The sequence below is a fragment of the Octodon degus genome, unplaced genomic scaffold (assembly GCF_000260255.1).
Source record: "Octodon degus isolate 3935 unplaced genomic scaffold, OctDeg1.0 scaffold00141, whole genome shotgun sequence".
NCBI classification, from domain to species: Eukaryota; Metazoa; Chordata; class Mammalia; order Rodentia; family Octodontidae; genus Octodon; species Octodon degus.
The window spans coordinates 1,981,370-1,999,148 of NW_004524717.1; the positions used below are offsets into that span (position 1 = coordinate 1,981,370).

At 42.1% G+C, this 17,779-nt stretch overlaps 1 protein-coding gene across 1 annotated transcript in view; it reads left to right on the top strand.

Annotated features, from left to right (window-relative positions):
* Positions 1-14,703, top strand: part of Bend7 (BEN domain containing 7) — a 119,828-nt gene extending 105,125 nt beyond the window's left edge. The window contains exons 6-8 of the mRNA XM_023701832.1: positions 1,611-1,730; positions 8,803-8,856; positions 10,549-14,703. Of these exons, the coding sequence (XP_023557600.1) occupies positions 1,611-1,730; positions 8,803-8,856; positions 10,549-10,607 (233 nt within the window). The 3' untranslated portion in view covers positions 10,608-14,703. The remainder of the gene's footprint in view (positions 1-1,610; positions 1,731-8,802; positions 8,857-10,548) is intronic.
* The last annotated feature ends 3,076 nt before the right edge of the window (positions 14,704-17,779 follow it).

Consider the following 17,779-nt stretch of genomic DNA (forward strand, 5'->3'; position numbering starts at 1 on the left):
CTTGAAATTATACTACAAGGCTACTGTGATAAAATCAGCATGGTACTGGCAACAAAATAGACCTGAGGATCAATGGAATAGATTAGAAGACACTGAAGACCCGATGAACTTCACAGCCTCCTCTGCCGCCATCTCCTCCTAAGCGCTGTGTTCTTCTCTGTGGCTTGGTGTGTGATCCTGTGCTCTTCTTGCTTAGTGTGTTTCTCTGGGTGATGGATTTTCATTCATTGTTGTAACTGCCACATACACAGTCAGCTTCAGATGAAGTCACCAACTCTCTGCCACAGGTTGGCCCTCCCCATGGCCCCTGGCTGTCTTTAGCTTTTCCTGCACCTCTGACTGCTTATATTGAGATCATATATATGGTGCTTTTTCATTTTTTTAATTACTTTTGTGCTAAATTTCTAAGAATAATATCACCAGTTGGAGGCATTAACAGTTTTATGTCACATTATCTGTTATTTCCTGGAAGGATTTACCAGTTTATGTCATTAGTACTATTTGAATACGCCAGGTTTTCACAATTTTATCAATATCACATGGAAGTTTTTTGAACATTGTTTTTCTGTTAGCTGTGGATACTTTTAAGGTTACTCTTTCATTTGAATGCAGTCTTTTTTAGGCCATAGATATTGAACATTTTCAGTCAATTTTAATGCTCCTAGCTTTTGTCTTATTGAGATGTTTATTTTTCATTCAGTGGAAATTTCAATTTTTATATAGTTGAATCTGTCAATATTTTCCTTTGTCATTTCTTTGTAAAAGAAACCTTTTGAAACATTAAAATTACTGATATTTTAAACACTGAGAAGGCTGTGTGATGTGACTACAGACTAGACAGTGACCTTATGAAGAGCAAGTTGAAAAGGCAAGTTTAAAAGTGCTTAGGAGTGGAATGTGAAGCAGAAATGTCACCACCAGCACCGTATAAGCAGTCACACACTATGCTCGGCTTTCCTGGGGTCATTGTCCTGCCTCTCCTTTGTCCTGCCATATGATTCTTCTTGATTGCTTTGTGTCTAATAGGGTAGTTCTTTCTTGGAGCTGACATGATATACAAGTGGTTGACTCAAAGTAGAAGTGGAATTTCTATCTAGACTGTGTCTCATGATTTCATTAAGACATACTGCACTATTCTTTATTTTGAGTATTGACTGAATGAGCAGGATCACATGAGATCAGTGTCTTGTTGAACTCTGTGCTGGGACCAGTGGATCCAGAGGAAGCACTTCCTCTTCCACCTAGAAGACGCAGATGTGCAGATCCAGAGCAAGTAGAAAGACCAGTTTCCATGCTAACTGCTTAGTGTTTCTAGCCATTTCCGTTTTGAAACACAATCCTTTGTCTGCAGCCAGGGCTCAGCTGATCACTGCTTATACCAGAAGAGCAGCATGCAAATATGAAAAACACACTGAGGAGACAGACTTGAGGGGTGGAGATGCAGCTCTGTAGTAGAGTACCTATAAGTTCCTGGGTTCAGTTCCCCTCACCACCAGCAGAGAAAGCAAGCCACAGAGAAACTGTTGTTGTCTTCTTGGGCTGTATTGCTATTTCAGGTCTGTGCATTTTACTTGCTAAAGTATTTGACAGTATTCTACATTTTCTTTCAGTCTTCACAGAGAAGTACTGTACTGCTAACCATGTGGACAAGCTCCCTGGCCCGAGAGACTGGGTACAGATTCTCCAGGATCAAATTAAGCTGGCCAGAAGAAGGTTAAAAAGAGGCTCAGGTATGAGTAAGTTGAAAGAAGGTAACTGCAAGTACTTTATTGAATTCTCAACCTTTGTAAAGCACAATACTTTCCTCTAGGGTATTGCTATGTCCTTTGTCTTTTGAAAGAGATGTTCTACATAGTGTAGTGTTCTCTGCTTGGCTGTATTAAATCCTCATTCCAGTGAATGTTTGGAACTCACCTTTTTAAGATTAAGTCATAAAAATTGTGTCCAGCCATTTCCTTTCAGTAGCACAACTGGAAAAAATTGTGAATCTCATATGTGATGGGATGTGTCTCATGTATTACACTGGGGCTCTCCTTTGTGGTTTGCATCTATTCATTTATTGATTTTTGTTTTGTTTGTATTTGAATGAATTTATAGAAGCCCTAATTGCTTAACGTAAAAAGAAAAGAAAAAAATCATCATATCAGAAATACTACATCAAATAGGAAGAAATCCTAAGTTGTGTGTGTGTGTGTTAAAAAAAATTGGGCTTGATGATTTGGGAACTATTCTTCTAGAAAAAACCAGTTGAGTTGTAGCTATTTAGATTTGGTCATTTAAAGTTGCAGCCGCCACATGTAACAGGGAGTGAGTTTACCCTTTGAGAACAATTTTCTCCTGCTAAAAGAATTGTCTCTGGGAGGCCGCAAGATCTGTAGGTATTATTTCTAAATTCCATGCAAATCAGTATGTCTATTATGAAAAACAGTATGGAAGCTTTTCAAAAAATTAAAAATAGAACTGCCAAATTTACAGCTAGGTATATGTCTAAACAGAATCAGCGTGTTGAAGAGGTATCTGTGTTCCTGTGTTTGGTGAGGCATTTTCCCCATGGCTAAGATGAGGAATCAATATCAGTGGCCCCACTGGGTGAATGGATAAAGAAAATATGGGTAAACATGATGAATGGCATGCTAAGTAAAGTAAGGCAGGTACAGAAAGACAAAAGTTACCCACTGTCACTGTGCAAAACTCACAGAGCAGAGAATAGTCCCCAGGGCTGAGTCACATTGGGAAGATACTGGTCGAAGAGAACAAAACTTCCAGTGAGGAAGGATATGCTCCTTATGTGATGTGGTTCCTGATAGTATTGTTAATTCTTCCACTTGCAAATTAAGAGTTGATTTTGTTTTTACTATAAAGTATGTGCGGTAATAGTGAATTAGTTAACTCAATTCTGCCATTGCATAATGTGTACATACTGCAAAGTATCATATTATAATCACAGGGGCCGGGGAGATGGCTCAGTGGAATAAGCACTTCTCTGGCAAGCACAAGGGCCTGAGTTCAATCCCTGGTCCTGCAATATATATATATATATATCACAAATATTGATACCGTAAAAATAACAACAAAATATACTAACAAACCTGAGCTTCGGGGACCATAGTCAAACCATGGCATTCTCCAGCAGATCCTTTTCACAGGAGGCCATCCCAGTCATCCTTGCCTGCTTCCCAGCCTGGTCTCCTGTCACAGGCCTCAGGCTCCACCAGCCACACCGGCCTTCTCCTTGCTCCCACAATGGGCTGGTCTCACAGGCACATGTGTCCCCTCTGTCTGTGAGATGCTTCATCTCTCATAAAGCTCTGTATCTCTGGGAGCCTTCTTGGGAGGCCCCAGCACTTGGATCTTCTGCCACCCAAAGAGGTATATTTCTGCTTCCTGTAATGGACCAGGAGCTCTCAATGGCAGGGCTTCTGCCTGAGTCACATTCTAGTTCAAATGATACAGTGTATAAGACAGGGCTACCTCTCAATTTTATTGTATGAATCAGTGAAATCAGTAATTCCAGAAAGGAATTCTACCAGTAATTCTAGAAAGGACAGCAGTCCACAAAAAGACCCTGTTTGTCCTATGAAAGTCTCCTGAGGTCTGTGTTCAGGACTCATGGTGACAGAGTGTGGCCCCACTTCTTCCTTTCTCTCATTGCCTTCTCTGCTCTCTCACCTTAGTGCTTTTATACTTTCTTCCTGGTTTCTTTCTTCTCCCATAATCCCCCAAATGTTCAGAGTTTCCTGTCATGGTGGTCGGATCTCACTCAGAGTAAATGAATTGGAAAACATCTGGGAATAGTAATGTCTTCAGTACCCAAAGGTCCCCTGCTTCTGCCTTATACATCACAAAAGACCCCTTTCAGTGCTTTAGTCTCCCCTGCCAGCCTCCTCTAGGAAGAGAAAGAAAATCCTTTACATTTAAAGCAAAGGTAGTTTGCCTAGTAGGTTTCCCCAGTTGGGTTGGTATTCCCTGAGTTGTTACTGTTGTCATGTTCTGTTCATACCATGTCCTTGGTTTTATACCAGGTCCAATTTTAGATTCAAGCCTAAGTGATGTCTACATGTTAACTTGCCCTGGGTTGCCTAGACACTATGTTGGGCATCTTGACTGTTTGCATATATAAGAACTTCCATTTACATGGATTGAACCCAGAGAATGTGGACCTACTTCTTCAACCCCTTTTAATTTTTATTTTTAGACAAGACCTTGCTAAGTAACCTAGGCTAGCCTCAAACTTGCAATCCTCCTTTAGGCTCTTGAGCAGCTGGAAATATAGGCATGCATCACTATGAGCTTGAAAGTTTCTCTTAACATTTGATGTATTCAAGTCCATTGGGGACTTTTAATCACTCTCCTCAGCAACAGCCATATGCTGCAAAGCACAAAGCTCTCTTCTTCCTTCCTCAGATGGTCTCTAGCACTTCAAATGCCGGGGTTCTATGGTTCTTTTCCCTCCAACTCCTTGCAAGCTTCAAGTATTTCTCACATTTCCCCAGGTGATTTGCAGGGAGAAATTGTTGGTTCCCAGAATTCAAAGACACTAAATATAGTATTCAGGTTGGAGAGAAATCTAAATGTGTCATAATGAAGAAACCTAAATTTGGTATTTTCCCTAAGAAAATGGAAAAGATTACCTACCAAGAACCAGCATTTTGATTCCAACTGGTAGGTTTTTTGGTATGGCAGAAAAACAGAAGTAAAAAAAAAAAAAATGGAGGAGGGAAAGGACTTTATTGCCATTGAGGAGCACAGGAGAGGATTAGAGGGAGATGGGGAGGATCCTCTGACCTGACTCAGGAAGGCTGAAATTTTATGGACTTCTTTGCTAGGGGTGGAGTTAGAGGGGCAAGTTCAGGGATACATAAGGAGCTGGTTGGGGCCTCCCTTGTGTGTGCAGGAAAGGTATCCAGGACTGGGGTGGGAAAGAAGGAGGAAGTGGTCATTGGGAAGATAAAGTGTTGTTTTGCTATGTTGAATCAGGGCCATGATAATTTAGCAGTTTGTACTCAGGCTGGAACCAATCACCGGTGTTTTGGAAACACTAACAAACACCAGCATCTACATAGCACCACCAACTTTGAGCTAGCCTGAGACAGTCCTGGTGCACATGGTGACAGATTATGACCATCCGAGAGCCCCCCTTAATTCTTCCATCCTCTTTTGCCCCCTTCTGACTTTACTGGGGCTGGTCAGAACTGATAGGCTGTTCTGGTTTAGATCTCAAGTATCCCCAAAAGTCTCAGCTATGCTGAGGTAGGACTTTGGGAAGATCCCACCTCAGAAACAGGAAATAGAAAAAATCTATTCTTATGTTTCATTGTTCTGGTGTCTTCACTATGCTGTACCGACCATACTATAAAGCAGATGTTTTCCCTTCTGCTACCAGATGCCAAGATCAGTAAGAGATCCTGGGTTCTTTCCCTCCCCACCTTCCTACAGCAAGTATACCTGCACACAGTAGGAGATGCACCTCCACATTCCCCTTCTCCCTTCGCACATCCTGGCCAGTGAACACAGTTCCTCATTCCTATAGCATTTCTTTTCATAACACACCTCAGATGCATGTGTTCCCCTGCCTTTACCTGTTTCTCTAGAACAAGGCCAACCTATAGCCTGCCCTTCCTTAGAGCCCTTCCCTTGGAAGTGTGAGTGATTGTCTTCTTGCTCTGTGGTCTTCAGGATATTTGCCTTGGGCCATTTCAACTTTTGTTCCCTGGGTTAGGTGCTCTGCCTTCTTGTATGTGGTATGTTTCAAGCATGTTCTGTTAGCCACAGAGAAGCGGAAGGTGGCTGTAAGACAAAGCCACATTGATGTACAAACCAAAATGATTGCACATCAGATATGACCTGCATGTGAAACACTGTTCCGCTTCAGCTCATGCACAAATCTAGCTAGAGCCACTTGCATTTACTGCAAAGGACCAAGTGCCGATCAATAATTTACTTGTTCTCAATGTGTTTTGCCCTTATTATTTTCTGTCTAAATAATAATACAAACAGTGTCTCATGTCTATTCTACAATTTCAACCTTATTTGCAATATTTGGTTTCAATTCTTGAAATTAGGTACAGACTCTGACTGGGCAAGCTAATCAACTAACCACTTGGGGAAGCCAGCATTGCCTCTAGAAAAAAGCAGCACCCCCACCTAGCTTAAAGGCCGTTATGCAAATCCAAGTAGAAATTCACTTGAGGTTCTCATCACATGTAATAATTTTTTCTGTAACTGGAATGATTCCTTTCCTGGTGTGGATTTTACCATTTTCATTAGGTTACTTCCTCAGAGCTGAAATCACAATTTATTATTTGTGTTAGATCCAAGAGTAAAGCTGTCACTGCTATTAAATTTTTATTGGATTTGCTTAATCTTTTCCAAATTTTATAACTTGATTGTCACAAGGGAAGAAAGATTGTGAACTTGTTGCAGACAGATGTTACAATAAAGTGTAACATTGTTGCCCTTTACCCATGCAGCTATCTTCAGCTAATTTACATATAATAATATATATAATTTTCATAGTACATGTTTTACTCTGATGAAAGTATATAACTGCACAGGCCTATTTATAAAAAAAAGGTAACTGAATTACAATGGGAGATCAACATCTACTAATATATTTTTGCTGTAACCAACCAAAACTCAGTTATGCATGTAAAGTTATTAGCATTTAAGGTGAACTAAAGCTTGAAGATTTAAAAAATATACTCATAATAATGCATGTAATATGTTTGAGCTATTAGTAGCGAAGATATTGAAGGACCCATACCTTAACCTGATTCAATCATTGGCCCTCTCACTTACTAGCAGTGTTATGTGGAATAAGTTTCTTACACCTGTCTCACCTGCCTCATGTGTTAAAATGACTGCAATAATGCCTCTACCTTGTGGAATCCTCTAGGGGTTAAGTGACATACTGCATGTCAGAGCTCTGTGAATGCTGAGGCCTTAACATATGGTGGTGGCTATCATTGCTGTTGTTATTTATTGTTGCTATTGTTGAAGACTTTAAATCCCAGACTGTGAGAGAACTACGGTGTAGATCACCTTCCTATTCAGAATCATTCAAACCAATTAGAAGAGAGTAATGTCTTCTAAATATAAAAATGACATATGTTCATTCTTTTATATTTTATTTTATTGAGAAACAAATACCAATGAGACAGTTTCAAAACTGATTAGTAGGACAGTTTCAATAATTAATACATTGTACATTGTTAGCTTCTTAGTGGTTATCCATAGTACAAGATGCAGACAGAATATCCTGTCCAAACACTATTAGTACAAATCTTTCTTCTCATTGAATGAAGCGAAAGTAGCTGTATATTTATCCTAACTATTCTGCATATACAGATAAATGGTCCTTCCTTTGTATCACCTTTTTTTGTTTAGTCCTGTCAGAAATGGGTATTCCATTGGCATCTAAATACTGTAGGTGCGTGAATTCAGCAAAACAATCCAACACAGTCCAGCAGTCCACAATAGTAGTGGGTTATCCACAGAAGTTGTTGATTTGAGCCTTTCACAGCTCAGCATATGAATAAAAGAACTTAAAACCCAAAGAACAAAAATTATAATTCCTAAAGCCTCTTTTCCATAAAGGATTTCTGTATGTCTCCCAGCCAAAAAAGTCTGTGTACAAAATTTAATCATGTCATTTATGTTCTTGCTTGGCCTCTATCTTTTTATTTTATTAAATATTCATCTACAACATCATATTTGGGGATTTCTACTCCAACCACAGTTGAGTGTGATTGTTCAGTCTGTCCTGGGTGTTTTCTCTTTGTGGTGAGTGTGGCGGCACAGCGGACAGTGGGTCTTTCACTAATGTCAAATGAATGCATCAACAGCATTTGAGGATGAATTAGAGGTGGAAGTCTGGGATCATTTCTAGCTGTGCCTAAATACTATGTTTAAAGCAAGAACAATAGGAAAAAGAACATATGCGAAATTTTCTTCCTACCAATCCAGTGCTACAGTGTGATGACATGAAAGAAGAACCACCTTTGGTTTCATTCACGCACACAGTCAGCAGGCAGCTTCCAGGGCTCCCCTAAGCTAGGGAGGGCACCACCAGAAGTACTCTGGCAGCCCGAAGGAAATGTTTTCTTTGCACATTAGGGGAGAGTGCCATGCCCTTCAGTTCAGGAGACTAACAGGCCCCTTTATATTTAGTGGACAGTTTTGTGACTGAAAGTTCTGCTTTTGCAAAATTCCTAAGGAGACTGAAACACCTATCAGCAAGGTTTGCATTTTAAATCACAGAAGAGAAAATGCTTTTGAAAAAAATATATAGCTCCCCTTTATGATTTTCCTCATGACTGAATACAGTCCCAGGTTAGACAGGCAGCTCGAGGACAGGCAGCTAAATTTCCAGGCACCTCCAAACAAAGGTTCTTTCTCAGATTTTCCAGCATTTTCCCACCAGGAGTGGCTCCACAGGTGATGATTATAGTTCTACAACAGGAATTCGCTGTCTTGAGCACATTTAATGACATGCTTAAACTACCCACCTTAGATGCTTGCTCGGTGCTTAAACCTATGTAAATAAGTGAACTGAAATAGGGTTTGTAAGATTTAAAAGAATTTTTAATATAGGAAAGTTCATCTATGTCATTATCATCATCAAAAAATTAATGTAAATAATGATGCTAAAAACCATAATATGAAATCAACTAAATCTGAAAAAAGAAAGGAAAGGTGAAAACAGTTATATATACTGAAGATATTTTAATTGCATTACTATATTGAGTAAAATGAATGTGCTCCCTGCAACTAATGAGATTTGTGTTTTATGTTTGTAACCAGCAGAGGTAGCTGATGGTGATGAAAGACTGGACAGCATTTCTCTGCCACCAACAGGTAAAACACATTTACATTCTCATCACCTGCTGGAAAATAAAGCACATGAAAATATCTGCATTGGAAATGCTTTTAACATCAGAGATGCAGGCGCCTGAGCAACCCTGCTTCCAGAACAGGTCCAGTGGACTAGTCAGAGCTTCCCAAGACCCAGGGTTCAGGGATGTTTTTTCATTGGATAGAAAGAGTATGAAAAGCTACATTTTACTCACACTGTGTCATGCTCATAAAAAAAAAAATCTCAGAAGTGTAAATCCTGAGAACTTAGTGTTACAACAAGTTTTGCCTCTCTGGGGTTTAGGCATTACAAATTTTTTTTGACATGAGATGGAGTAAGATTTTTTTCACTTTACAATAGGGATCACTGATTTTATGTGACCAAATGCATGTGTCTTCTGCCTTCTCCCATCCCTTGCAAAAGGCCTGGAGAGGCAGCCCATCCCTGCCTCACCCCACAGGCACCCCCTGACAGTTGAGGTCATTATTTACATACATTTTAGTGTTATTATTTACATAAATTTTAGTGTTATTATTTACATAAATTTTGTGGTGGAATAAGCCAGTCCATCCAGCTTAGCTGACATTCTTGGTCTTAACCAAACCTGCTAAACACAACCTTGTGTTCAGAGCTGGCTGCACACTGTTGTGTGGAGCTATGGGCATGATTCTAATGGCTGGCTCCCTCTGACTCTCAAGTAAGCCTCTGATCCTGCCTCCTTCCTGTGTTACCCGTTCATACCTGAGAGCCAGAGCACACAGGTCTATCAGTCAGATCAATCAGCTGTGTGCCAGTCTGGTCCTCTCTTGGTCTAAAGATTCTTTATTGGCTGCCCTCAAAGAATACCTGAAGATGCTATCCACAGAATTCAGGCATCCCAAAAAAACCTCTGACTGAAAAAGCTCAATTTAATGTTTTTTCCTCAGATTTACAGTGATAAGATTTTAATTAAATTTGGCAACAGTAGTGGAGTGTCTGGTATGGGTAAGAACTCTTAGCAGAGTTCCTGGCAGTGCAGAGCTCACTGGCACTGCACATGATCCAAGGTGGGCTTCAGTCAGAGTCCATAGGTGTAAGATGGGCACACATTGGTAAACTTGAGAACAGCATGGAAGCCCAGTTGTGTAAGTGATCTGTCTCTTTCTCTTTCTCTTTCTCTTTAAGGAGGGGCTATGTAACAGATCAATAGATAGGGGCCAGCAGGCACTAGCACCTGCCTGCGTGCACAAGGTCCTAAGTTCAATTCCTGGTACCAGAAAAAAAAGTAAATAGATAGACAGAAAAATAAATAAGCCACAGTACAAAAAAAGAATCCCTGTATATCAGGTTCTTACTCTATATAGTCATGGTACAAAAGGGGTTTCTCTTCTTGGTGGGCTGTGTTGTCACATTTGTGAATTAAGTAAAGAGTGTGATCTCTGTTGTTCCTTCCCAATCTGTCATTCTATGAGTATCAGGCCTGTTCTCATCACTCATGCTAGAGCCCTGTGGATGCAGGAAACACTAACCATAGCAACAGAACTGTGTTTCCAGAGGCCCTGGGAGGCACAGGTGCTTCTCTAGCAGGTCCCCAGGGATCGACACCACCTGTCCTCTCTGTCATGTGACTCAGTGGGCTTTTGTACTGTTTGAAAAACAAGCCCCTTGAAATAATTCCTTTGCTTTTAACTGTCTGCATTTGACTCTGCCTCCAGAGATGTTTCAGATGAGAAAACTGAGCACAGGGGATGCTAGAACAGCCTCATGGAACTGAACAAACTGCCAAGGAATCTGAGAATGAGAAGGAACTTGAGAGATCATCAAATCCAATCCCTTAATTTTATCCAGTCCTTTTATTTTACAGGAAAAAAAGCCTGAGGCCCAGAAACTTTAAACAACTTTGCCAAGGTCTCAGCTGGTTGATAGCCTGGCCACAGCCCAGGCCCTGGACTCCCAGCCATTGTGCTGTAGAGCTTTCTCACACCTAAGCCAAAGCCAGCTTCCTTCTGCATGTTTCCTAAAGATGCTCAGAGATGATGGTGTGCTAATCCCTGTCCCCGTCTCAGTGTCTCACAGTCTTCACAATTACGAGGATGTTCAGCAACAGCCTACCCAAAGGCCACTGCAGTTTAAGCTCTTTGACTCAAGTCCTTTCTCTAATTTTGTCCAGATCTCTGAGGTTATGATTAAGAAAGTGGTAAAACACACTGTCAGGTCTTTTCATTAGACTACTGATAGATATTTAATAAAAGTTACTATACAACATGATAGTAAAACTGCTTATTTTAGAAAAGGGAGAAAGAAGTCACAAGTTGGTGCTCAAATTTGGCAGTAATGAAGCAGACTAATCCTTACACTCTAGCATTCCTCTTGGTTGCCCCTCTAAGTATATGCCCACGCTGGTTAGCTTTGAACACAGTGTTCCCACTGGTCCTCCTGTCCCTTGTGCCCTGACATGACCAGCTGCTCTCAGAGCGTTCCTGCCCTTCCTGCACGTGCAGCCTTGGCTTGGCCTTGAGGCCTCCCACTGCTCAGAGCTGCAGGAGCTGTCAGGACGGGTGTACACCTTCACTGTGGTGTCTGAGCTGGCTGCATTTGCCCCTGTAAAGATTCAACGGTACCTCTAGTACCATTTTCAGGTCTTTTTTCTTCCAGTTTGCATGTGTTGTGGAGAGGCAGGGAAGAAATAGAGACCCTTAACTAGTGCTGTGAGTCAGACAAGGGTTCGAGTCAGGTGGTCAAGTGATATTTGTGTTGACCAACCACCTTCACACATCTTTCTGTTTGCTTTTAACAAAGCTGGACTAGATATCGTTGTGGAGAATGTGTTTTTTAAATTTATTCCCTTTTGGCCCTGTTGATTGAGTCTTTTGAATAGCTGCTGGCAATCAGCCCCATGGTGGGCTCAGGTGCACAAAAGCCTGCCCTAGATGACTGGGAGAGGTAGGAACACTTCCTCCTGTGCAGCAGCACAAGGGTGGAGAGTGAGGCCCGGAGAAACCTCCAAGGATGTGCGAACAGTGGGCAGTTAAACAGAGCCAAGGGAAGTAACATTCAAACAGTACTCTCTGAACACATAAAATGGGGATTCTGAATTTGAAATAGTGGGGTGATATTGTTTTGGGTTTAGCAGTTTGCATCACAAATTGGCATTATTTTGCATATTTTTCTTTTGATGAAAAAGTATAAGAAGAAACAATCATTGTTGAGTGTTTTCCCCAGACTTTTCACTATATTTTGCTTACTGAGGTAATGGAAAGACTCCATGTGCAATTTTGTTTCCTGAATTTTAGAGATTTATGCATAGGAAGCATTTTTTCTCTTTATTACATATCTTTGTACACATAATTATCAGAATGATATTCTGTGTTGCAGGTTAACTGTATTTTATTTAGCTCTTTTCTGTCACAATATATGGGCATACTCAGAAGGGACACATATTCATGGGCTTGCATGCTTCCTAAAATTGTGCAGTTAGTACAACCTACTCCTTAGTGAAAATCTTGGCCACTTAATTTTACAAGACTGGAGCTTCCCAGAGGGACCTAACTTGTCTAAACACTTCCCCAGCCTCGTGACTGGCAACACAGCTCTCCCGGGGGAGCCACCCCTCTTTATGTCCTGTCTCTATGTTGTAGGTAATATATCTGACAACAGCAGAGAAAACACAGAGGACACGGAACGCCAGGTTGTTGTCTAGACTCTCTTTTTAGTGACCTTTGTCATTAGCGTTTGTAATTCTTGCCTTTGAACTTCTTCAAAGATCCAGGTAGCATTTCAGGTTCAAGCAAAGTGTGGGTGTTTGGTGATGTTTACCTGTCATGTTTGAATAGTTTCATATGCCTTCTCTGTATTATGTGATAATCAAGCCTCCAGTTTAGTATAAGATTTTTAGAAATCATTTTTAAAGTTGCTTTGTTACCCTTTAAAAGTCCATCATGTGGCCCAGTTAGTTGATTGTCCAATGCGAAGAAGCCATTCTCTCTTTTTCTATTCATTTGTAACTTCCATGTGACTGTTTTTGAAACATATTTATTTTGTTGTAAATTTCTTAGCTGCATATAAAGAAATGTGACTCATTCTAGGACTGAGGGTACCTGAGGCCGCAATGAAGTCGATCTTCTTCAGTGCAGAAAAAGAAAAAAGTTGTTTGAGGAGGCAGGGCAGCTCTGACCTGTTAGAATCATTTCTAACATCATTGGCCCCAGAAATAGCCATCCTAATGAGTCAAGCTGTGCAAACAGTGTATGAATTTGTAGGAAAGAAAAGCCTTTTGCATAAATCGCATTGGCCTGGTGACAAAGCAGGTGAAAGGCTTAAAGTAAGTTCCCTGCTCCACACCTGACAGTCAGACAGTGGTTTTCCCTGAGCAGTCCAGGTTCTGACATTGTGTGGTGGGAGACTTGCCACTGTGCATGCTTCGTGTTCGAGCTCCCTGGCCTACTGGCCCTCCACTCTACATGACCAACATGAGAAAGGCCGGACTGATTTCAGACATATCTTGCCATGTGGTTCTTCGTTTTCCATAAGCATTTACCTTCATATTGCTTTCTTTCTTTCATACATTAATATCACTTTGAAATATTGCATCATTACCTCATTTATTATATAAAGCAAGTTTCCCTGAATGTTTGGCACTTTATCTAAAGAGCAAACACAGATGTGAAAGACATTTAACTGTAGATCCCCCAAACCACAGTGTTCAGAACTGCATGCTGAAAGTGCAACCCCTCTGCCTGGCACTCATTTCCTCCACCTGATGGAACTGACAGTCATTGCAGAAGCTCTCCAGGAGAGACTGCGGAGGGAGGGGAAGAGCTACCCAGGGTCAGGTGAGCCTTCAGTGCCCACTGGACTTGGGGCCTGCGTGTGCTGACTAGCCTGCCCAAGGAACTATTCTACCATAGTGGCAGGAGGGGCTCTCAGGGGTAGGTCAGCAAAGACCAGCTAATCAACTGGAGATGCATGACACCCCCGTAATGTAGCAGGCAACTGGTCTGCCTTGGCTTATGGGGCCTCTCAGCTAGACAGTTACAGCGTGTGTGTGTGTGTGTGTGTGTGTGTGTGTGTGTGTGTGTGTATCTTTCACTTCTTTTTAAAGTTAAAGAGAAGGTTCAGAGAAATTATTTCCATCACATCTTTTGGGAAGCCTCTCCCATTTCCAGCCAGTAAGTATCCTTTTCCTGAAACCACTCCCCTTTCACCAAGTGGTCTGATGAACTGCTATGTACAAACCAGGGTTTTTGTTTTTCTGCAGCATATGCTCAAAGATTTGTCTTCTGCCTTCCAAAACGAAACATTCCTCAAGGGAATAGGAAAGATTAATTAGTGACCTTTCATTCTATTAAGCTATGGTGAATATGTTGCTACCAGAGGTAGAAACATTTACTTACAACTGTAGGTCTCTTAAATATGTGCCATGAACCTTCAAAAGCACTTCCTTCCAAGAGTGGGTGACAGCTTGGAGTTCTCAGCACTTGAGGGGCAAGGACTGGTCAGCTCACAGATGTGTGCAGTGGATTCCCAAATTGGAAATGCAATCAAAACTGCAACCATAAATCATATTTTGTAAATTCAAATCATATTTGTGTTAACGTACTGTGACTACTGTTCAGGCTTTGTTCAGAAATCCTTTTTATAGGCTTTCTTAGCAAAAATAAAATTCCGTATCTGTGGATAACATCTCAATCTTCTGTATATATGTTTTAATATGTAAATATCTAGATTTTTAAAAATTACTATGTTCTTTAAAAAAGAATTCAGCGCAAGGTTAGTTGTGAAAATGGTGTATAACATTGTGTTGTGATATCAACTCCCAAGATGCTCTTTATGTCCATTCTGGAAGAACACAATAAATTACTTTAATTGAATGTGCAACATGTCTTTCTTGTACCCCAGTGTTCCTGTGCTTATGAAGTCAATGCTATTCATTCATTAAGAGGTATTTATTAATACCCTCATGATCTTTCACAGAGTTATACCTCCTTATGAAGTTAATTTTAAAAAATAAAACAAACTAGATTGCTACTGGAACGAGAGTCTTCCGTCACCACAGAGACCCTGGCTCCGGCTGGCAGTCAGATCAATGGCTGCGGCAGGTCCCATGGAGACACTTGGGCATTAAGTACCGAGATGCTCAAAGCCTAATTTTAAATGAATTAGGTAGCTTTATAATCTTCACTTAAAAGGCTAAGCCATGCTTCTATGGAAACAACACAGCAGAAGGACAAATCAATCTTCCCTGATGCAAAGTGGCTGCTAACATTTAATTTCTTTGTTCTTCAACACAGGAGGGCGCTACCTCTCCCTGACCATAAGCATTTTTGGCCCTCTTTTGCTGTCCTGTCCTGAGCACGTGGCACCTGGGCAGGAAGCTGGTTTCCTTGGGGCTTCATTTTGGAGGCTGCTGAGCTGGCTGGCTGCTGTGAGGAGTGCTTGGTGGGGTGTGGGGTGTGGTGGGCAGTAGCTGCTGCATAAGCAAGCAGCTGCGGCAGGGGTGGCCAGGCAAGTTGCTTCCAAAGAAAATCTGTAGTACAACCATGTGGTCACCTACCTGAGGCTTGCAGCCTGGCCTTCCCTTCCTGCCACATGCTTCCAGCTTTGTGGGACCCCTTCATCCACAGAATTGTTTGTAAAGGATCCATGTCACATTTGATAGCCCCAGCTTCTGGGGTTCTCCTACTGCCCTCTGCTGGTAAGAATGGTTGCTTTTTAGGTGGCCCTTCTAGCCCAGGGCAGGTGAATGGACCCAGGTTAACCACACAAGGCCCCGCTGGACAAGAAAGGACCACACCTGCCTCAGGTGCTTTCTTCTCACAGACCTGGCCTTACGGAGTGACAAGGACACAGTGAGCTTGTTTCCTGCCTGCCCTTGAATTCAACTTTGCATCTGCCGACCACCAATGGGGACACACCCTATGATAGCTAAGGGCGACCTAAGTTGGGGTACAAGGAAAAACAATAAAAATTGAGCTGGAGGAGGCCTCACACCAACTACACCAGGCCTTGCTCCATGCTAAAAGGTGAGGATGGTGTGGATAGCTGCTGCGGTGTTTTAAGTAAGAAGACTTTCCAATTCCCCCATCTTGGTCCAGCTGCCAGAAGTATGGGTTATTGTACTACTGGAATAACTAGGGTTAGGAAGAATACAGGGGCATAAAAACCTACAAACCTAACTGCAAGCTGAGAATCAGCAAAATGCATTGACCAGCTAGGCTGGTGGAAGGAAGAAGTGTCAAGGCCAACAGCCCAGTTCCTGCTGGGAGGGGGCTATTGTTTGCACTCATAAGGTAAGAGCATAGGGACTGGGGGACAATTAGAAGGAAAACAGGTAATCTCAGTTTCAGAGAAGGAAGACTGTGCATGTTCAGTTGGTACCATATTCACTCATCCCATGAGTGTTCAGGGCATGCCCACCCTATACCAGGGGATGGGACCAGCAGTGAAGAAAAGAAAAAAATAGCCATCCCCCTGCTCTGTATCAGCCAGGCAGGACATGTCCTCAGACAGCACACAAGGCCTGTTTGTGTCCTTGAACAACTTTACCAAAGAGGTGAGAACCACAACTTGGACGCTTTGTCTTTCAGTAGAATCAACAAAGTTGTGAAGCACCATTTGTCCCCTGTGACTTGGTTCACAACCGGTCATCATCAGGATGAGATACATGACCATCCGCCAATGCCCCCATATCCCACTATGTCTCACGCCTTAACTTCTTCCCAGTCACTCACTGCGCTCTGGAGTTATATCTTGTTTATTCGTGTGTTCCATCATTCTCCATATTTCATCTGGAATCTAAACCTCATAATGTCAGAGATCATATCTGTGAGGCCATTAAGATTTCAGTCCCTGGTGGGAATGTGTGCAGGATGCTCTTCCTCACTAGGCTGGACTAGCTAAGGAGTTTAGCTGAGGTCTGTATTAACATGCAGCGCTGTTGTCCCGACCATGGCAAATGTCTCTGGATGCTGGAGGTACAGAAAGTAAATCCCCTTCTTTCATCAGACCAAGCCCAAGCCCTTACCAGAGATCTGAGTCAAGTCAGTGGCCTCACAAAGTTTCCTAACACCAGAAATACAGGAAGTCTGGGGGCTGTCCAGTCAGGAAAGGGACAGTGTGACATCACTGCCTGGTACTCCACCAGTTCTGCATCCTACAGCTGTCCTACACTACAGATGAGGCCATGTAGATTTCCATTCTCCCATGTCATCCACCCTCTCCTTTCACAAATAGTGGGGAACCTGGGACAGTGTTTGGGCCAAAGAGACACTGGCTGCTTTCCATGAGAATTTCATAGCAAAGGAGTTAGGCCAATGCTATGAATCTGCTGTTATTACCAACACCACATGAGAAACACTGAGACACAGGCTTTAATTTTATTTTATTTATTTATTTGTGTGGGGGGGCAGCTCAGCCCACCAGGGGGCAGGGCTGGCTGGCATGTGGTGCTGGAGGATTGAACCATGGTCCATGTGCTTTTCTAAGCTTGTTCCAAGTAGGTGCTTTAGACCACTGAGCCATCTCACCAGCCTGACACAGGCTTTATGTGAGCAAATGGCTGGATTTATTCTGTCTGACTGCGGACAGGCTGGGATTGTGAATATCAACAGCTGGCCAGCAGAGAAGTTGGGTTTTTATATGGTTTGGGGATAGAATCATAATCCCAAGGAATCCAGGTGGACTGTTTGGAGTCAAAGTTCCCCGCATGTCAGTGCAGGTGTATAGACAATAGGGGACTTTCTGGTGCTGGGCAGATTGTATGTCCTGTCCTAAACTTTCTCTGTGGCCATGTGCTCTGTTTGTTGAGGACCTTTACTGGTATCTTGCTGCTTGTGGAGGATGGCGTGTTTCCTGAGAGGGTCTCTCTAGGTCAGGCATGACATTTACACAGATCAGCTCCTTTTGTATTTTGCCACTTATAATGGATGCAACTGATCATTTTGTCCT